The sequence below is a fragment of the Tachypleus tridentatus genome, chromosome 2 (genome assembly GCF_004210375.1).
Source record: "Tachypleus tridentatus isolate NWPU-2018 chromosome 2, ASM421037v1, whole genome shotgun sequence".
Taxonomy (NCBI): Eukaryota; Metazoa; Arthropoda; class Merostomata; order Xiphosura; family Limulidae; genus Tachypleus; species Tachypleus tridentatus.
Window position 1 is genome coordinate 47,474,501 of NC_134826.1, and position 18,823 is coordinate 47,493,323.

Consider the following 18,823-nt stretch of genomic DNA (forward strand, 5'->3'; position numbering starts at 1 on the left):
TGGTTAAAGCACTCAACTCATAATCTGAGGGTTGCAGGTTCGAATTCCCGTCACACCAAACATGGTTCTCCCTTTCAGCCATGGGGAATTGTAATATGACGGTCAATCCCACTATTCATTGGTAAAAGAATGGCCCAAAAGTTGGCAGTGGTTGATGATGACCAACTGCCTCCCCTCTAGTGTTACACTGCTAAATTAGGGAAGGCTAGTGCAGATAGCCCTCGTGTAGTTTTACGCGAAATTCAAAACAAACAGAAATGTTTTGTTTTGGCTCATTCTAGTAAATGTATTTCTATGTTGATTTATATAGGCTGTTCAATTTGGTCCAATGCATTGCCTTTTGGTAAGAACAAATTACTCCCTTGATTGTGTAAAGTTTATCCTATGACACCTTAAATAAATATTTAATATCATTTTAACTTTTTTTTTTCTAACAATGTTTTATAGTTGTGTTTTTCCAAGACAGTTTTATCCTTAACCTATTTTTCACTCCCTTCGAGTATACAGTCCTGCTAACAATCATTGCAAACTGCATAGTCTTGGCACTGGAAGAGCACCTTCCTAAAGGAGATAGAACGCCTTTAGCTCAAAAATTAGTAAGTCATTTTCAAGTTAATTACAATTACATAGTGTTTAGATTAAGATATTATGTTTATGGAGGTTTTTATTCTATTTTTGAGACTCGTATGGAAATCTAAAATTATCATAAGCTAGTATTGAAATCAGTTTCAAATGGAAGTTGAATTCAAACAATAAAACTAAACAAAAGAAGGTGAAAATTTATAGAAAAACTGGAAGTGTAAAAAGTTGTTTTTTTTGCATAAGAATTAATATTTTCTTACTTTCCAGTTTCATTATTCCTTTTCTTGTTTTTCTACAGATTTCATGTTTACATTTAAAGGTTTCAAGAATTACAGAGATGCTTTCTTAAGATAATTGTAGAAATAAAAATAGTTATTGGAATTTATTGAAAAATCTTTGATTTTTTCTGCTTCAAATTGTTTTTCTTCTACTGTAAACTAAAATATATGTATTTAGCATAAATATTAGTCAGTTTTACCAAATACATAGAAAAATCAAAATTTACTAACAAGCCAGGACTTCATAAATTAATTCTGAAGATATAACCTGCAAATGAATGTTTATTAGATGTTCTGAGAAATCAAATGCAAACAGAAATCTGTCAGTGTAATTTTAATGCATTCAAAAATGTGTTGATGTTGTTTATTCACCTTTGTCTTGAATAATGCAACAGATTATTAAAAATAAAATAAGAAAGGAGTCATTAATGTAATGAGAGAAACATTACAAGTGTGATAATAATAAATAAACTCACTGTTTCCTAGATTTTGTTTTTGTATACTTTAGAAATGTGTACTGTCATCTGAAGGCTCTGTTAGGAAAACTATTAATATAAAACAAAATATTTAATATTCAGTTATCATAAACATACAAAAGAAAGCTAACACAACATAAAAATACTGTAACACTATGTAACAAAATTTTTACTTTTTCTTGTTCCTGGGCAGAAACTGTTATTTCCCAATTGCTTGTGCCTAAAGTAAATGGAAAAGACCTATTTTTCTCTTCAAACTTTACTTTTGTGACCTGGGAGCATATAATGAAAACATAATAGAAGACTATATTTGGGTGGCTGATACGTGAAAGTGATTTACATTACAGTTGCAAATCTCAAAAAAACTGTTCACACCTAAACATTTGTGTATAACTTTAGTATAAATACATGTAAATCTTCATTCATATGTTGTTTTATTCAAACCTTATGTAGATGAAAATGTGCAAATTTGCCCGTTTTTCATAGAAACAGATTAATTTCTAAATTTCATTATCCAGGTCACAAAAGCAAAGTTTGAAGGGAATAATGGCCATTTTCTGTACTTTTACAACATAAGCAATTAAGAAATAACATACTATCCAGGAACAAAATTTGTGTTACATAGTGTAATATGTGTATCTGTCCACAGACATTACAACTCAACAACATGTATTTAATCCAAATTAAATATATACCTGTCCACAGACATAACTATTCACCTCCATGTATTTAATCTAAATTGTATAATATATTTATGTGCGTACAGATGTCACTGTATTATTATTTTACGATTGACATTGTTTGTCATTCCATGAAATTAAATTTCTTAGCCAATCATACTTCTCTTAAATGAAATGCGGTTCTTAAATTATGATTTTCACTTAAATTTTACTCTAATAATCAAATATGAAGAATATGAATGTTATGTAAACTAAAAAAGTATTTTGGTTTTGAAGTCCAATATCAAAACATTTTATTAAACTAAATTATATGTCAAAATAGATATATCGTACTAATGTCCAGAAGCACCATTCGCTGAGTGGATTATTTTATTTCTTGATTTTTTCTCGTGAGTTTATACTGATATTATTTTATTTCGACAAGGCATATTGTAAACCTAAAAATTCAAAAATATATAAATAAAGATATAAAAATATAAGTAGCAAAAAATAGGAAAGTCTGGTGTGTTTTTATGGTTGTTTTTTTAATCTAGCTTTTAAATGTTTATTCTTCATTGTTGTTTGGATTTTTATAGAGAAAAAACACTGAAATACGTAACATATGTTCTGACCACAAATCTGTTTAATTGAATAAAGTTATTAAGGGTCAATCACAAATCCTCTGGCCTAGTAGTTTAGGGTGAGTGAAATTACAGACGACCACTTGTAATCAAGTTAACATTTCTGATTTGCAAAATAAACTTGGATTAATATACACGTTTCTTGCTAATCTTGAAAGTATATGCTTAGTAATTATAGTTTCCGCGTATGCCAACTTAATATTTCGACTCTGGAATAACAATGTACGTTTATAACATATAAATAGAACGAAGTGCAGTGGTGTACAAGTTTCGTATGTCATATTCTTAGGTCAGCCTTACATTTGTCACCATTTTTTTTCTTGTTGTTTTAAACAGGAGAAAACAGAACCATATTTCCTTGGTATTTTCTGCGTAGAAGCCTTATTGAAAATTCTAGCTTTAGGGTTTATAATCCATAAAGGATCATACCTTCGTAATATTTGGAATATCATGGACTTTATAGTTGTCGTCACCGGGTAAGTATTGCAGCTATTGCTGAGTATGTGTTTTTGTAATTTTAACTTGTATCTTGAAGCTGAAGAGTGAAAAAGATAGGGATTTATAATAAATACTATGATCAACCACTTGTCATCCAAACAGTGTTTCATGTTCGTTTCTGTTTTACACTGTTGTTTTTTACTGAGTTATTACGTTAACAGTTGTATGATACCGGTAAAAGTGTTAAGATTTATGAAGTAAGATAAAAGAGACAATAGGTGGTGAAACATATCGACAGATGAGCCTGTCGAATGTTCCAATAGAACTTAAAAACTTTTCTTTCAGTGTCATTCAAATTTCATAGACTTTAGCAAAAATTCCAGACAACTTCTAAAATATGCTTTCATGTGTGAAATATGTTATAGTTTACAGACAGTGAACTCTCTAACCCCAAATATATTAAAACATCAACAATACGAATTTATTAAAGTGACTTTCGAGTAGGAAGATTCGTCTAAAAAGACTTGTAGTGGAAAAGAAGGAAACAGTGTGATGTAAGATTATCATAGTTTCATAGAGACCCTACTTTTTATGCTTTGGGGTAGTAAAACTGACAGAAACATTCCAACAATTTTTTTTTTTCAACCAGGAAAATTCCAAAAAAACATGCAAACATTTGACTAGCGGACAGAACAACCTAAAATATTTATTTATTACCCAAAATAGAATATTGCCGATTACCATATTTCAAGTATTAAACTCTATATATGTTTTATTGGTTACTATTTCTACTTAAAATTAGTTTCATTAGAATATGACTCGTTTCATTCCAACCACGTGGAGGAAACCCATGATACTGTTTGTTTTTTTAAGCAGTAGATACATTATTATACTCTCTGACTTAATGTATTACTCTGTTCAAAGATGGTTTTCCTATCATTTAATTTTTTTTAATTCTTGACTGCTACTCCTATTGTAGTTAGAGAGTTAGAGAATTGAATGTTTATGATGAGACCAAACCTATAAAATAGGAATAACTTTCCTTGGAAAGGGTGCAATCAGAAAATCAAACTCATTCATCTAAGAAAAAAAAAAGACTGCGGGGAACGTTTATAGGAAAATAAAAGAGTAAAATTTAGACAGCTAACCAGAAGTCCTTTAACTTTCTAATTTGAGTATGTGCATTTCTCGCTGACCATAATAACACATAATTGCTCCTGTATATTTTTACAAGATAGCGGCAGGATGAATTGTGCATGCCATTATGATTTACACGAATCCTTATCGTTCTTCAGTTAATAGAAACCAGTAGCATAATTTCATGAATATATCAGTATTGTTTCCTTGCCATTTTCGGTTTCAGCAACCAACAGCGCCCACCGTCTATATACCTACACATAACCAAATATCTGGATTAAATATCACTTCTATAACACGCCCATAAATGGCAAAGACGGAACCGTGAGCCCCATCTACAACGTGACACCATAATCACTAAGCCGTGCACTGCCCGTTTCCAAAGAAAGAATGAGTAACAGTCGAATTTCTGACGAAGCACCTTATTTCCTACTTCCTTAACATTTACATTGTATAACTTCCTGTCGTCCAAGCAAAGAATGAGTAGCAGTCGAATTTCTGATGAAGCACCTTATTTCCTACTTCCTTAACATTTACATTGTATAACTTCCTGTCGTCCAAGCAAAGAATGAGTAACAGTCGAATTTCTGATGAAGCACCTTATTTCCTACTTCCTTAACGTTTACATTGTATAACTTCCTGTCGTCCAAGTAAGGAATGAGTAACAGTCGAATTTCTGATAAAGCATCTTATTTCCTACTTCCTTAACGTTTAAATTGTATAACTTCCTGTAGTCCAAGCAAAGAATGAGTAACAGTCGAATTTCTGATAAAGCACCTTCTTTTCTACTTCCTGCTTCCTTAACTTTTACATTGTGTAACTTCCTGTAGTCCAAACAAAGAATGAGTAACAGTCGGATATTTGATAAAGCACCTTCTTTTCTACTTCCTACTTCCTTAACTTCTACATTGTATAACTTCCTGTAGTCTGTAAGATATAGTTGTAGTACCAACCGTAGTTGTCCTGTAGGTCTAGACCCTGTTCTTTTGCTCTCCCTTCTTACAGGTTCATTACTTCCTATGCATCCGATAACTTAGAAGTAGATCTGAGAACGCTCAGAGCTATACGAGTGCTTCGGCCTCTAAAGCTCGTTTCTGGGATTCCAAGTAAGTGAGGGACTCTTGATGTCCATTTCTTTACAAAATAATCAAACCAGTTTTCCGTTTCAGCTTTATCCTTCTCAAATATAAACGTGGAAATAAACAACCTGTTTGCTTCAGTTATACTAATAATTTCTAACTTTGGTGTTAAAACTCACAGTTTGAATTCGTTTTTCTAAAAGTTTTAGATGGTTAAGTCTCAGAATCAACATTTTTCAACAAACATTATAAAAACTTCCTTTTATTTTAAGATTCTTATTATTGACTAAAAACGTTTTATCTTTATCTGTCCGTCCAATTCAGTATAATATTTATTTTAAAATGCTATTTTGTTAATTGCAGTAGTTGCTACTTCCGGTTATAAACTGTTAAAAAGTTAAAAATTCAGAAACGTTTCGGTGACTTAGGATCTGAAATTTCAAAATTACTTCACCATTACGTTCATCAATCTAGGTAACAACATTTTTTTTTCTAACAATATTCCTGGTGGAGTTCAGTTTACATCTATAAAGTGTAGTTTGATTTTAATAAATGGTGTTTTGTTTACTTGCCTTGTTTTAGTACGATAAATTTAACAATAATATTCAATAATTAAAGAAAATAATTTGAATCATCGCAATATTTTTCATGGAACAAAATTTTCGAAACTTTCAAACAGATATAGTTTAGTATAAGTATTTTCCTGGACGAGAAAGACGTTAAAATAAACTGCTAAATAAAAGTCTCATACCTGTGGTTTGTTCTTAAACCATCTAAACTTCTCTTTGGCTGTTAGTTACATTACTTTGTCCATCTCTATTGGAGTTGCAAGCAGTCACTTCCCAGCAAAACATATAATACTGATCTCGTCTTCTTATTTACTTTACAGTGACTTAAATAGTTTATACTGTGTTCTATACAATCAATTTAAACGTCGCCTGTAGCTATTTTTTGTGTGTTTCCTTAGTAACAGAATGGAAACAAAAGGACGCAGTAATAAAACTATTATAAGACAAGGAAGATCACCAGAGAAACAATAAACAGATAATCACATCCTCAAGGGATGATGACGCGTTCTTAGCAAATATAAAGCTGTGCTTTGAGATGAGTAAAGAATTTTCTAAAAACGTGCGTTATTTGCAAGCGAATCTCGCGGGAACCGCGTAAGAATAAAAGTTAAACATCTTTGTCATTTTTCTTTGCTAATTCTGTCAAATACGTGTCATAAAATTTAGCTCAGAATTGTTGAAATATAGTTGTTATTGCTATTTTTATATAAATTTTGTTATTTGATATGCATCTGTGCGCTTGGCAATTGAAAATTGTTCTGTGGTCGAATATGGATATATCAGCTACACAAATAAATGTCACTCGTGGATACGAATAACAAATAACTAGAATATTAGACAGTTCTATTTTCTCCCTCTTTTATTAATTTCATCAACTGGTTTCGTGGGCTTAGCAATTCAAAGCAAGTAACAACAACACCCAACTTTAGCAGATTTGCTATTTGATTCATCCTTCTCCAGGGTTACTGATGAGGGTGGAATTCTCCGAATATGGTGAACTCGGTGACAAGCGGTGAATGGGCTTAACATTTATCTTTGGCAAATAATTTAGTTATTTTTTAATGATTCGTATTAACATTTGGTAGTGATTTTGCTTTCTCGATTACTGTTTTAATCCAGGTCAAATCAGTAGCAAGTGAAAGTACTTACTGACTTGGAAAAACTGAAACTTGTTGAGAAAACTTCAGTTATGGTGTTAGTTTTGTACAATAAACAATGTTGACAGTCACCTATAATAAATATCATGCTAAAATACTCGTGAAATATATATATATAAAATGCTTATATGAACTGTATCAATGATCGTAATTCGGACGAATGTTTCGACAGAAAAAATGGCGAAAAAGAAATGAATATATTTTCTTTGTTTACAATTAAAACAGATTTAGTAAATTTTTTTTTCTAGAGATAACTCAGCTCAAACACACATCTAGGCATTCCCCTATATTATATATTATATTATATAGGTAATTCCACTCGTCTATTACTTCTAAATTATATTCCTGGTAGGGAGCTCTTGACTCGCAATCTGAGAGTCGCTGGTTCGAATCCCCGTCACACCAAACATGCTGGCCCTCTCAGCCATTGGGTCGTTATAATGTTTCCATCAATTCCACTATTCGTTGGTAAAAGAGTAACCCAGGAGTTGGCGTTGGGTGGTGATGTCTAGTTGTGATAGTCCTCGTGTAACTTTGCGCAAAATTCAGAACAAAATAAACCAAACTTCTAAATTAAGATGGTTGTTTGAGATTGCCTTCGAGTAATTTTACCCGAAATTCGAAAAGTAAATAAACTAAATAAAAGTTGACGTATTTTGTAACATGTTTCTACAAGAGACCCGAGTATGAATCATCCAACTTTTGTGACAACACCTAAAAATAATATTAACATATATGTATCATACTGTTTTTCAGGTCTTCAAGTAGTATTAAAGTCTATTATCAAGGCTATGGCGCCTCTCCTCCAAATAGGCCTTTTGGTGCTGTTCGCTATTGTCATTTTTGCTATTATTGGCCTTGAGTTTTACAATGGTGCTCTACATAAAACATGCTACAGTTTAGAAGATACAAGTAAGTGAGAGTTATCGTAGCAAAAATTATTTTTGCACTGTTAAGGTTCGTTAACTTGTTGTTTATTGTTAATTTTTAATGTTTATTTTCGGCCATTGAATCGCTATACCAGGAATTATAAATACATAAGTTATATAGTATTGTTATTTATGTTATTTTACATTAACGAAGATCACTTAATATAATGTGTTGTTCTTTTAATTATGTGACATTTGACAAGGCCCAACATGGCCAGGTGGTTAGGGGGCGCTTGACTCGTAATCTGAGGGTCACGGGTTCGAATCTCCATCACACTAAACATGCTATTCATTGGTAAAAGAGTAGCCCAAAAGAGTTGACGGTGGATGGTGATGACTAGCTGCCTTTCCTCTAGTCTTGCACTGCTAAATTATGGAAGGCTAGCGCAGATAGCCCTTGTGTAGCTTTGCGCGAAAATTTACAACAAACATATATTTGGCAAGTTAAACAGCAATATTTTGTACTGTTTCCACAATTTCTTTTAAATAAAAAAATTATTTTCACTAGTACCTAGAACAAAGCTTTTCAAACAACAAAATAAGTTTCATTATTTGCTTTGATCTTGAACTGCTGTGTTCTTATATGCAAAATATTAATACACTCTGTGACATAAAATTCATAAAAAATAATTTCAAAAAATGCCCTGAATGTGTACTGAACTTTTCCTAGCATTAAAACAAAATGCTAGCTGTGAATAACTAATTTTTTAGAATATTTTTATTTGTAATAAGTATTCTAAAATGCCCGCTTATGGAACGATACTTAAATGTACTTAAAAGTTGCATTAAACCTTAATTATTGATTTAAATAACTTAAAGTAATTATGTCAAACTTGATATATAGTTGTCTTTTTGTGTATTTTTTGTTTTCCCGTTAGAGTACAGAGTTTCTTTTGCATTAATAAAACATCTGAAGTCTGGCAGTGCTCTAGAGACCTCCACAATTAACTTATTATGGTGATATTACTTTTTATTGATTGGCATTTCAGAGAATAAAGTACTCTAGTGTTCTGTGTAGTTACTACAAGATTTTATTACCACACCTGCTTTATACTGGAGTCCCCCAATGGGTAAGCAATAAGATCATGGGCGTACAGCTTAAAAACGGGATTTGACACCCACAGTGGAGAGAACAAAAACAATGCATTTTGTAGGCTTATGCGATTTATGTGTGTATGTATGTTGGAATGTCTTTAAGTAAGTCAGCAATAAGGTTAGGGACTTACAACTATAAACTGTAGGTTCAGTTCCCTGCAGTGGATAAGACGCATGTAGACTATTGTGTAACAAACAAACAAACAACCATACTGAAACCAGGAATGCCAACATGATATAAGTAATATCTATGCCTTTGTCATTAGTGGGTTCAGAGCAGGGCAAAAGGAAAAGTTAATTTTAGTAATCCAACTGTTTATTAACTATGAAGTTCACACATATGTGTAGATATATGTAGAATTAAAAAAAAAAGAAACCTGGCATGGCCAGGTGGTTAAGGCACTCGATTCGTAATCCGACGGTCATGGATTCGAATCCCTGTCACACTAAACATGCTCGCCTTTACAGTCGTTACAGGGATGTTATAATGTGTTGGTCAACCCCACTATTTGTTGATAAAAGAGTAGCCCAAGAGTTAGCAGTGGGTGGCGATGACTAGCTGCTTTCCTGCTATTCTTACACAGCTCAGTTAGGGACGGCTAGCACAGATAGTCTTCGTGTAGCTTTGCACAAAATTCAAAACAAACCAAACCAAAAAAAAAAGAAGAAACCAAGCAATTGTTTTGTTAGGAAATTCCTTAGCATGCCTCTAAAATTAATGTTTAGAACAGGTAACTATAACAGATAACCTTTGTTGTGAATTTGTTTGACTGCAATGAGGTTCAATAGTGAAATTAAGGCTACCATGTTTTTGTGTTTATTTACTTTTATCCCACAATAATTTATTATACTTTAATTAATTTAAATTATTAACTTAGTAACATTTCTCTATTTTGTTTGTTTATTTCATTCCCCAGTAACGAAATAATAACCAACCTAATGTTGGCCATGTTCGATGCTTTCACTTTATCAGTTTGATTTTCTTGTGCTAAATTGTTAAACTACCGCCTGTGCAATAAGGACAGTTGCCTTTGGGATGTTTTAATATCAGTTTGATGTTGATGTTCTGAGATAGTGTTTTTACTAGTAGAACATCATTTTTGAATTGTGCTCCATAGTACAGCGGTAAGTCTATGGATTTACAATGCTAAAATCAGGAGTTCTGAATTTTGAGTCAATTATTTGATATTAATTCAGTGTGATTCATGTTTGGATTGAGTCTTTTTATTTTTCTGTCGATATAAATGTTTTGTAATTTGAGAAAAGATTTGTATAAATTACACCCATAGAAATTCAAAATTTTATGTTTATAACATTTCATATACCGTCATGGTTTCTTTACCTACCATTTCAAAGGAAACAAAAAATGTTTCAAAAATACATTACTGTTACAGATACTTGAATAAGCTAGAATATTTTGCATAAAACTGAATTAAAAGTTAATATCACAATTATAATTTCTAAAAGTCGTTTTTTTTAGTTTCAGCTGGATATCAAGATGGAACATTATTTTCACCTCTATAAAAACTTTTGACACTGATTTGATTTATTTTTATTTCACATTTTCTGCTTATGACATCTGGAATGGGGACTTCATTTTTTGAGTTGATGTTTTGATAGCTTACATACATAACAAACTGAATTAATTATTTCAAAACTCTTCACCTTTTATTACTAATGTGTTTGTTTTCCAGTTTTATTTATTTTGGAAATTATATATATGTGTATGTAAATAATTTAGGAAATACCCTCAAAATATGCTATTTATTTTTTTTATTACATTTTAACTAAAAAAAATCCAAGTGTCCAGCCATTCCTTGGATAACCAATTATCTTATCTCTCCCTCCTTCAGTGAAATCTTAAATGGCACTCTTGAATTATGGGTAAGTGGCAGAATATTAAATCATGCTCTTTATTTTAATTTTTTGCATGCAAAATAAATCTGGCACCAGAGTTTTTATCAGTAAACATAGCAGTGAAAGAGCTAATAAGGTATTTTATTTGTCTAATAATTATCCAGGAGTATCTGAAAGAATGTTATCCTGTGGTAACATTTTTTTTCTTTGCTTACTACAGGTGAAATAGTCGAGGAAGGCGAACAAGAAATCCCCTGTTACTACACTCTCGACCCTACAAATGCCCCTCAGGGTGCACACACATGTGATCCAAAAGAAGCAATTTGCTTAGAAAAGTGGAGAGGTCCCAACTTTGGTATAACCAGTTTCGACAACATTTTTTTTGCCATGCTTACTGTTTTCCAGTGCATCACACAAGAAGGGTGGACGTCAATTCTATATTGGGTAAGAAAAATTTTCACAGTAACCTCACTTTCTTCATTAAAGTTGTAAGGTGTAAATATAGAAACATACCTTATAACATTCTTATATTATTTTCTTCTTAAGTAAATACTTGGCAATGCCTTTAAATTACAAATTATAACTTCAGGAAATCAGACATATTGTTTTTTTATATTAAAAATGTTATTTGTCAAATGAAAATTGTTATGCATCTTAGATGATTTTTATTAAGCCCAATGTTTCTGATAGAAATGTAGAGGTACTGTTAGTTACTGTGTTTTGGACAGGTTAGTGTTCTGTTGTGAGTTGTTTTACTATTACTAAACTCACCTAATATTCTACAGTAAGAATATCTTTTTACATCATAAATGGTTAAAATTATAGAAAAATTATTAAAATTCAATTTTCTAACTTTTGTTTATGATATTTGTTTCATAAACTGAATGAAATCACATTCTGAACATTCTATGGATATTCTGTTTCTAAAAATAAAAAAAATTCATGATAAAGTAGTTTGTTATCCTTGTATGAAATTCCACCAACTGTCTTCATCATGTTTTCATCTTTCTTACTCAGACAAATGATGCATTAGGAAGTACATTCAACTGGATCTACTTTGTGCCTCTGATCATCCTTGGGTCATTTTTCATGCTTAATTTAGTTCTTGGTGTACTAAGCGGGTAAGTGATTTCAGCCTACCTTCAATAAACATGGGACACCACTTATACATGTTTGTATTGGCTGTTAGTTTGCCCTGTTTGAAAGGATATTAACTAATACATGAAATAACCAAAGTAAATGCTTTCTTATTTTATTTTTTTCATTTGACCTTTGAAAATTTAGTAGGGTCCAGCTAACTCCAGGACCACTGGATACTAAAATAAATTAACTCTTAGTTTCAAATTATCATTTTCTCCAACATATAATTTTCCACAAATAGAACATTTTTAAGATAAATTAAATTTTTTAGCTTTAAAATCAAAAGAATCTTTTATTTTAAATACTTCTTGTCATTTTCGTCCAACAGTTAAATTTCCTTATTCCAGATGTATGTTGGTACACCTGTTGTATAACTTACCTAAAGCTTATTCAATTTGTTTTTGAATGAAGTTGATATTAAATGAAATTCACTGTGTTGTGGCGAGTGGTATCACATTTTTATTAATCTCATTGTATTTATTTTTTCTTCTGCTACTGAACTTTTCACCATATTAAAGCCTCTGACATTTTACCAAAAACTCTTTAGTTCTTAATCTCAGATTTTTAACTCCCATATTAGATATTATAACCTATATAACTTTTATGCCAGTGTCATAATAGTGAAGTTCAAATAAGTATATGTGGTGCTTAGCCATTCACAGCATTTAATATTATAAGCCTGTATGTCTCTTAACATCTCCATTAAAATCTTTTGTTTTGTGGTAACTTAATTTCATATCTTTTGCACAGATTGCCTGAGGTTGACTGTATAAAAGCTATACTATGTACATGTAGTTTTTATACAAAAGTATCAGACCTAATTTTTCATGTAGTAGCTTAGTTTTAGGATTAAAATATACGTGTATGTGTGTATATACATATTTGTAACATGCTTACAGTGAATTTGCGAAAGAAAGAGAGAGAGTAGAAAATCGACAGGCCTATTTAAAACTTCGACGACAGCAGCAATTAGAAAAGGAGTTGAATGGCTACGTGGAGTGGATATGTAGGGCAGGTGAACAGTTTTACTGTCTATAGAATATTGGCCTTTATCTTATTTAATTATCTTATACATTTAAAAATTCAAGTGTTTGCTGATGTTTTCTCTTTCCTTGTATAAAGATGTTTAACTTGAGTATTGTTAATTTGTAATTCATGTGACTTTTAGCTGTTTACATTTACGTTCATTATAATTCAGAAACAAATGAACCTGGGCCTGGCATGGCCAAGTGGTTAAGGAATTCAACTCATAACTGAGGGTCATGGGTTCAAATTCTTATTATGACAAACATGTTCACCTTTTCAGCCATGCAGGCATTATAATGTGATGGTCAATCCCACTATTCATTAGTAAAAGAGTAGCCCGAGAGTTGGCAGTGGGTGGTAATGACTAACTGCCTTCCCTCTACTCTTACACTGCTAAATTAGGGATGGCTAGCACAGATAACCCTCATGTAGCTTTGCACAAAATTCAAAACAAATCACACCAAACAAATAAACTTCTAGGAAGTACATATTAAAACAGCTCTGGTAAGCTGTGTGGGGTAAAATGTGTTTATTAAAACAGTAAGCTGAATCAACTAAGCGTACGTGTCTCTCAGTTTACAATTACGTGTAAGAGTAATATTAACTGATTATTTTACAGATTATTTTCTTTCATTGTAATCAGAATGTGTATTAGTTACTGACAGACAAATAAGCTAAATTACCTATGTTGTGAAATAGTGGTAGTGTTTTTGAATTATTAATTACAAATCAATATTTATGCTTTAGTTAAAAATTTATCAGTAATAAAGTTTCTACATAATATTTTTATGTTGGCATCTTTATGGCTTTTTACTTATATTGTTTTTTAAAAAAAGGATTTTTATTGAGACACTGAATAACTTCAGAATAACATGTTTTTATAGTATAAACTAATTCATAACATTTTATGGATTATACATTAACAATATTTTAGGTTACACCTTTTAACTTTTAACATAATATTTCTTACCAACCTTTAATATATGTATATATCATTCTGTTCTTTGTGTATAAAAATTATTACAAGAGAGAATATTGATCTCCACAAATCTGTTAGATTTGACTTGAACGTATTATCACCTATCCACTGAAAAATTAATTTTGTTACATTCATATTTTATTGAAATCATACTTATAAATGTTATATCAAAGTCTGTTGGAAATTATGATATTTTATAAGACCTTACTCTAATGTATTTAGCAAATTAAAATACGTTTTCAAAATTATCGCTGCCACTAGTAACTTGTAATAAAAACGTACAATCACATTTACAAGTAGGTGAAGTAACACTTAAATACATTATTATATTTAGCTTTGTCCAATTTGTTTCTAGCTATGGCACATAAAATGTAATTGATTTGCATAAAAGATTAATTTTTAACATCACAAGAATAATTATTGTATGCTAATGCAATGCTATTTTGTCACAGATGTGAATTGTGGCAACATGGTAATAAGACCTAAGTATCTGATTAATAGTGAATTCCCAACCATTTGATCCTGCAATACTATCATAGATAGCCTATAGCTGTATACATGTGCCATAGTCTTTTTGAAGAAGTTTATTTGAATAGCAAGATTGTTAAGTAAATTAGATTCAAATGATAAAATGTTTTGAAGAAAAGAACCTTCATTGCTTCTCATGAAGAGAAAATAATTCACAAAGCAGAGTGCTTAGGAAAACAACAAGCAACTCTAAAGTCTCATTCCAAACCAATTTGGAACAATACCTTTGTTTACATAGTTAATGTTGTGGTTAGGAAAGAGAATCCTGTGATCCAAAAGTCTTTGTAATGAAGCTGGACATATCTCTACATATTCAAAAACATTAATTGGGGAAAAAAAAATTAAAACTGTTGACAATTCTCAAACCAGGAGTTCATAAGTTCAGAAATATGTCATCTAATCGAAACAGCTTTACTGATTGAAATACTTACAAGAAATTGAAATTACACTTGCCAAATTCTTTGATACAGCTATGTTATTATGTCTTTACTATATAACACTTGCAAAAAGAAAATGAAATAATATAATGTGCTACAGATGGATATATTATTTGTAATAATAACGGAAAATCTGATGAAAGGAAGAATAATTTTTTAATAATATTTTTCTATCAGTATTTATGTACCAAATAAAAATAATAATCTGATGGGAAGAGAATGATTCCATTTGAAAAAACAAATCTAAAAATTTAAGATCCGACAGAATAGGATGAACTGCTATAGGCATAGACTTTTCATCCCCCAGTGGTACAGTAATATGTATACAAAATTTACAATGCTAAAATTTGGGTTTCAACACTCGTGGTGGGCAGAGCACAGGTAGCCCATCGTGTAGCTATGTGCTTAATTACAAACAACAACATAGACTTTTCTATATGTACGTAAAACATTAAAATTTAAAACTCTGAAGAAAGTTTGCTTCTTGACATTTCTATTGTTATATTTATAGAATAATTACAAACTAATCATTTAGTTCAGTTTGAAAAACAACTTACTTAAATGTACGACATCTTGAAGCATAATATTGTACTGTTTAACCCAGCCTTTCTCCAAAAAAAAAACCTTTCATTATTACATATTATCTTTTAGCTTCTTGTTTTATAATTTGTGCCACATAAATAATTTTCATGTACGTGTAACATTTCAACTGTACTTATTTTTATTGTGTAAGTCTTGTGTAGAGTCTCAGTAAACAATGAAATTCACTGATAGCAATGAAAAAATTTTCTATTCAAGTGGTTAGTGTGCTGCAATTTGGATCTAAAGTTCTGTGGTTTATGCTAAGTTACCAAAAGATAAAAATCACGTATCCAACTTTGGAGTCCTGGATTATTTATAATATTAACAGTCGAATTACATTACTCAATCAGACAAGACCTTGAGTTTGGTAGTGGGTGGTGTCAACTAGCTGCCTTCCCTCTAGTGTATAATTTCAAAATTAGAAATGGCCAGTGCAGATATAGTCCTGCATTAGCATTGAATGAAATTCAACAAAAAAAACAAGAACAAAGTTCTAGTGCCTCAATTATAAGCTAAGAAATTCAGCAGTAATGAATAAAAACTCACTTTTGTTCCAACAGAAGACATACAAGACTTATAATATTTCAATAAGTGGTAAAATTGTGTGATAATGATGAAACACAATAATGCTCCAAGACAAAATTGTGTTTTCTTAATGAGTTAACCCATAAGACTTCTTGTGTTTGTAATGTTATAGCAAAAGATAAATAACACATTGTTTAACACACTGTTAAACTCATCTTTCTGAGATGTGAAGCTTCAAACAGGAAATATGTAGAAGTAACTTCTCTTACTATTTTACAGAGGAGGTAATCTTAGCTGAAGAAAGAACAACAGAAGAAGAAAAAATACATATAATTGAAGGTGGGAATGTTTGTACATCTTTCATTTGTTTTTTATTTGGTAGAGATTGAAGTTCTCTTATAAACAAATAAGTAGAGAGAGAGGTAGAACAAATAAACTTTATTCTTATTTCGTAATCACTTTTTAAATGGGTGCTTTGAAATTTTGATCTTTTCCTAATTTCAGGTCACACTATCCAACCAATGAATGCCTCTCCACATATAAATACATACAGATATAAATATTATTGATTATAACTTTTTTTTTATTCTTAAAATTCTAAGTTATAATGTCCAAAGCTGACTGTGTAGTTTATTATTCATTTTCTTCAGCAAGAGGCAGAGCAGCAGCCAAGCGAAAAAAACTGAAAACAACGCACAGTAAAAGCACAGATGAAGAAGACGAGGAAATAGACGAAGATGGTAAAGCCCCGTAGCATTATTACCAACTGAAATGTGCAAATAAATTTAAAGAAATAAGGATAAATAGGTAGAAGACCAGACAACTGAAATAAAAATAGCTAATTTCAGAAAGTATACAGACTTGTTATAGATAGGAAAGTATGATCTAGTTAAACTGATAGATGAAAGATTTTTGACTTTAGTAAATTTTAGGTAAATGTTTTAGAATACTGTACTGTATTTGTTTTGGTAGAATATTCTTTATGTTTATGCAACTGAATATATTTTAAGTTTAACTCTTTCTTATTTTGTCTTGCTTTCACTAGTTTCTTCGAGAGTTCTAAAGTGTTTCTGTAGATAACTTGGTGAATGTGATATTTCTAGACACTTTGGTGTGTTTTAAAGTATCTTTTTGTTTCTTTCTACTTGGAATTTGTTTCAATAAATATTTATATATGTTAATGGTGATGATACAGAAAAGTACATATACTTGTGGCATTTAGAATTTATCTTTGCTTGTTTGGTCTGGTCTTCATTAACTAATATTCTTCCTTTTCTCTTCTTTTGCATGTTCTTTCCTGGTTTTTGCACAACGCCCTCTTTTATCCTCACAAGCCCCCACAAAGACGGGTAAACCAAAAGGTACAGAACTGGGAGCTTGCCTTTATTTAACAAAACATGTGATATTTTTGGGGGTAATGTGCTTGAAACCTTAGGATTCAAGAACCATTTAAATCAACATGTGACACAACATAATACAGCTGTACCAGACAAGATTAATGCAGCATAGAGCTGGTAAACTTTGTCATGTGTAGCTCTAAACACATTGGCAAATAACAGCTGTTTTTGGCAAGAGTTGATCGATAATCCAGTGCAGATAATTGTTTTTAAAATATAGAGATTCTTTCAATACGTTTTTGAAATGCATATTGATATCTTGCCAATAAACTGTAAGATAAATTCGTATATGTTCCTTGAAAACACTACTCTTACTCCTAACTGAATAGTATCCTGCAAAAGTCAATTGTCGTATCTCTCTTTTTCTACATATATTTTATAATGTTTCTGTTCTATAATTTCTTTTCTACTTTAATCTATGGGAATCTTTGAATGATTCAAAATTCTAAATTTTGTGATATTGATATTTTGTGTTGATAGCCTTTTAACTCTGTTTTCTTTAATGTTTCTAAATTACTAATGTTTATAATACATAGTTGAACATTAAAAATCCTTGGATTATTTTTAATATTTCCTACAATAGTACCTTTCTAAAAAAAATTATTTTTTATATTTTGTTTTCCTGTCATTATACATGACTTAACATTGCTAAAATTGAATGTTTGTGCCAATAGCTAAAAATATAATGAATTCAAGATACCATTGACAAAGATTACACAAGCAATACCTGTTATTTTTGCCACATATTAACAAAACTATCCTAAAAGGAGAGAAATGAGAACTAGTTAGCATTATTAACTGACATGAACATTTATCCACATTTAAGAAATTATTCTCTTATAGTACCATCTTGTTTCTGATTTTTAGGTCAGCATGTTTTCTTCCAAGTTTTAAGGTATATTATCTAATTGTCATAATTAAAGGTGTAGAATAAACCATGTATAATATCCGTTAGAACTAAAAATCATTTAAATATATTTTCTTGTTAATTTTACGTTACAAGTCGTAGACTTTCAGACACTTACATGTTTAATGATAAGAGCACTGTCAGTGAGTGAAATAAGATAACGTCATGTATATCATGATTAACATGCATGTGGGTCTAAACTACTACAAAAAGTAAGTTAAGCACATTCTAACAATGTAACATGTATTTGGATTGCTGCTACAAAAATAATTTAAACAAGTTCTGAAAATTCATTGTGTAATATCTGTGTGGATCTAAACTGTTACAAAAATAAGTTAAACAAGTTCTGATATTTTATTGTGGAATATGCCTTTGGTTTTAAGCTGCTACAAGAAATAAGTTCTG

The 18,823-nt window shown here is 30.8% G+C and overlaps 1 protein-coding gene across 6 annotated transcripts in view; it reads left to right on the forward strand.

Moving 5' to 3' along the window:
• The first annotated feature begins 483 nt into the window (after positions 1-483).
• LOC143242962 (voltage-dependent calcium channel type A subunit alpha-1-like) overlaps positions 484-18,823 on the forward strand; it is a 98,533-nt gene continuing 80,193 nt past the window's right edge. For 4 of the 6 annotated variants that reach the window (XM_076486576.1, XM_076486577.1, XM_076486578.1 and 1 more), the window contains exons 1-10: positions 496-596; positions 2,973-3,112; positions 5,217-5,317; positions 7,773-7,928; positions 11,118-11,341; positions 11,915-12,018; positions 12,937-13,052; positions 16,394-16,453; positions 16,765-16,854; positions 17,449-17,475. In XM_076486576.1, the coding sequence (XP_076342691.1) occupies positions 3,087-3,112; positions 5,217-5,317; positions 7,773-7,928; positions 11,118-11,341; positions 11,915-12,018; positions 12,937-13,052; positions 16,394-16,453; positions 16,765-16,854; positions 17,449-17,475 (904 nt within the window). In that variant the 5' untranslated portion in view covers positions 496-596; positions 2,973-3,086. Of the gene's footprint in view, positions 597-2,972; positions 3,113-5,216; positions 5,318-7,772; positions 7,929-8,835; positions 9,016-11,117; positions 11,342-11,914; positions 12,019-12,936; positions 13,053-16,393; positions 16,454-16,764; positions 16,855-17,448; positions 17,476-18,823 lie in introns of those variants that run through there. The other 2 variants (XM_076486585.1, XM_076486581.1) reach the window with 2 other exon arrangements.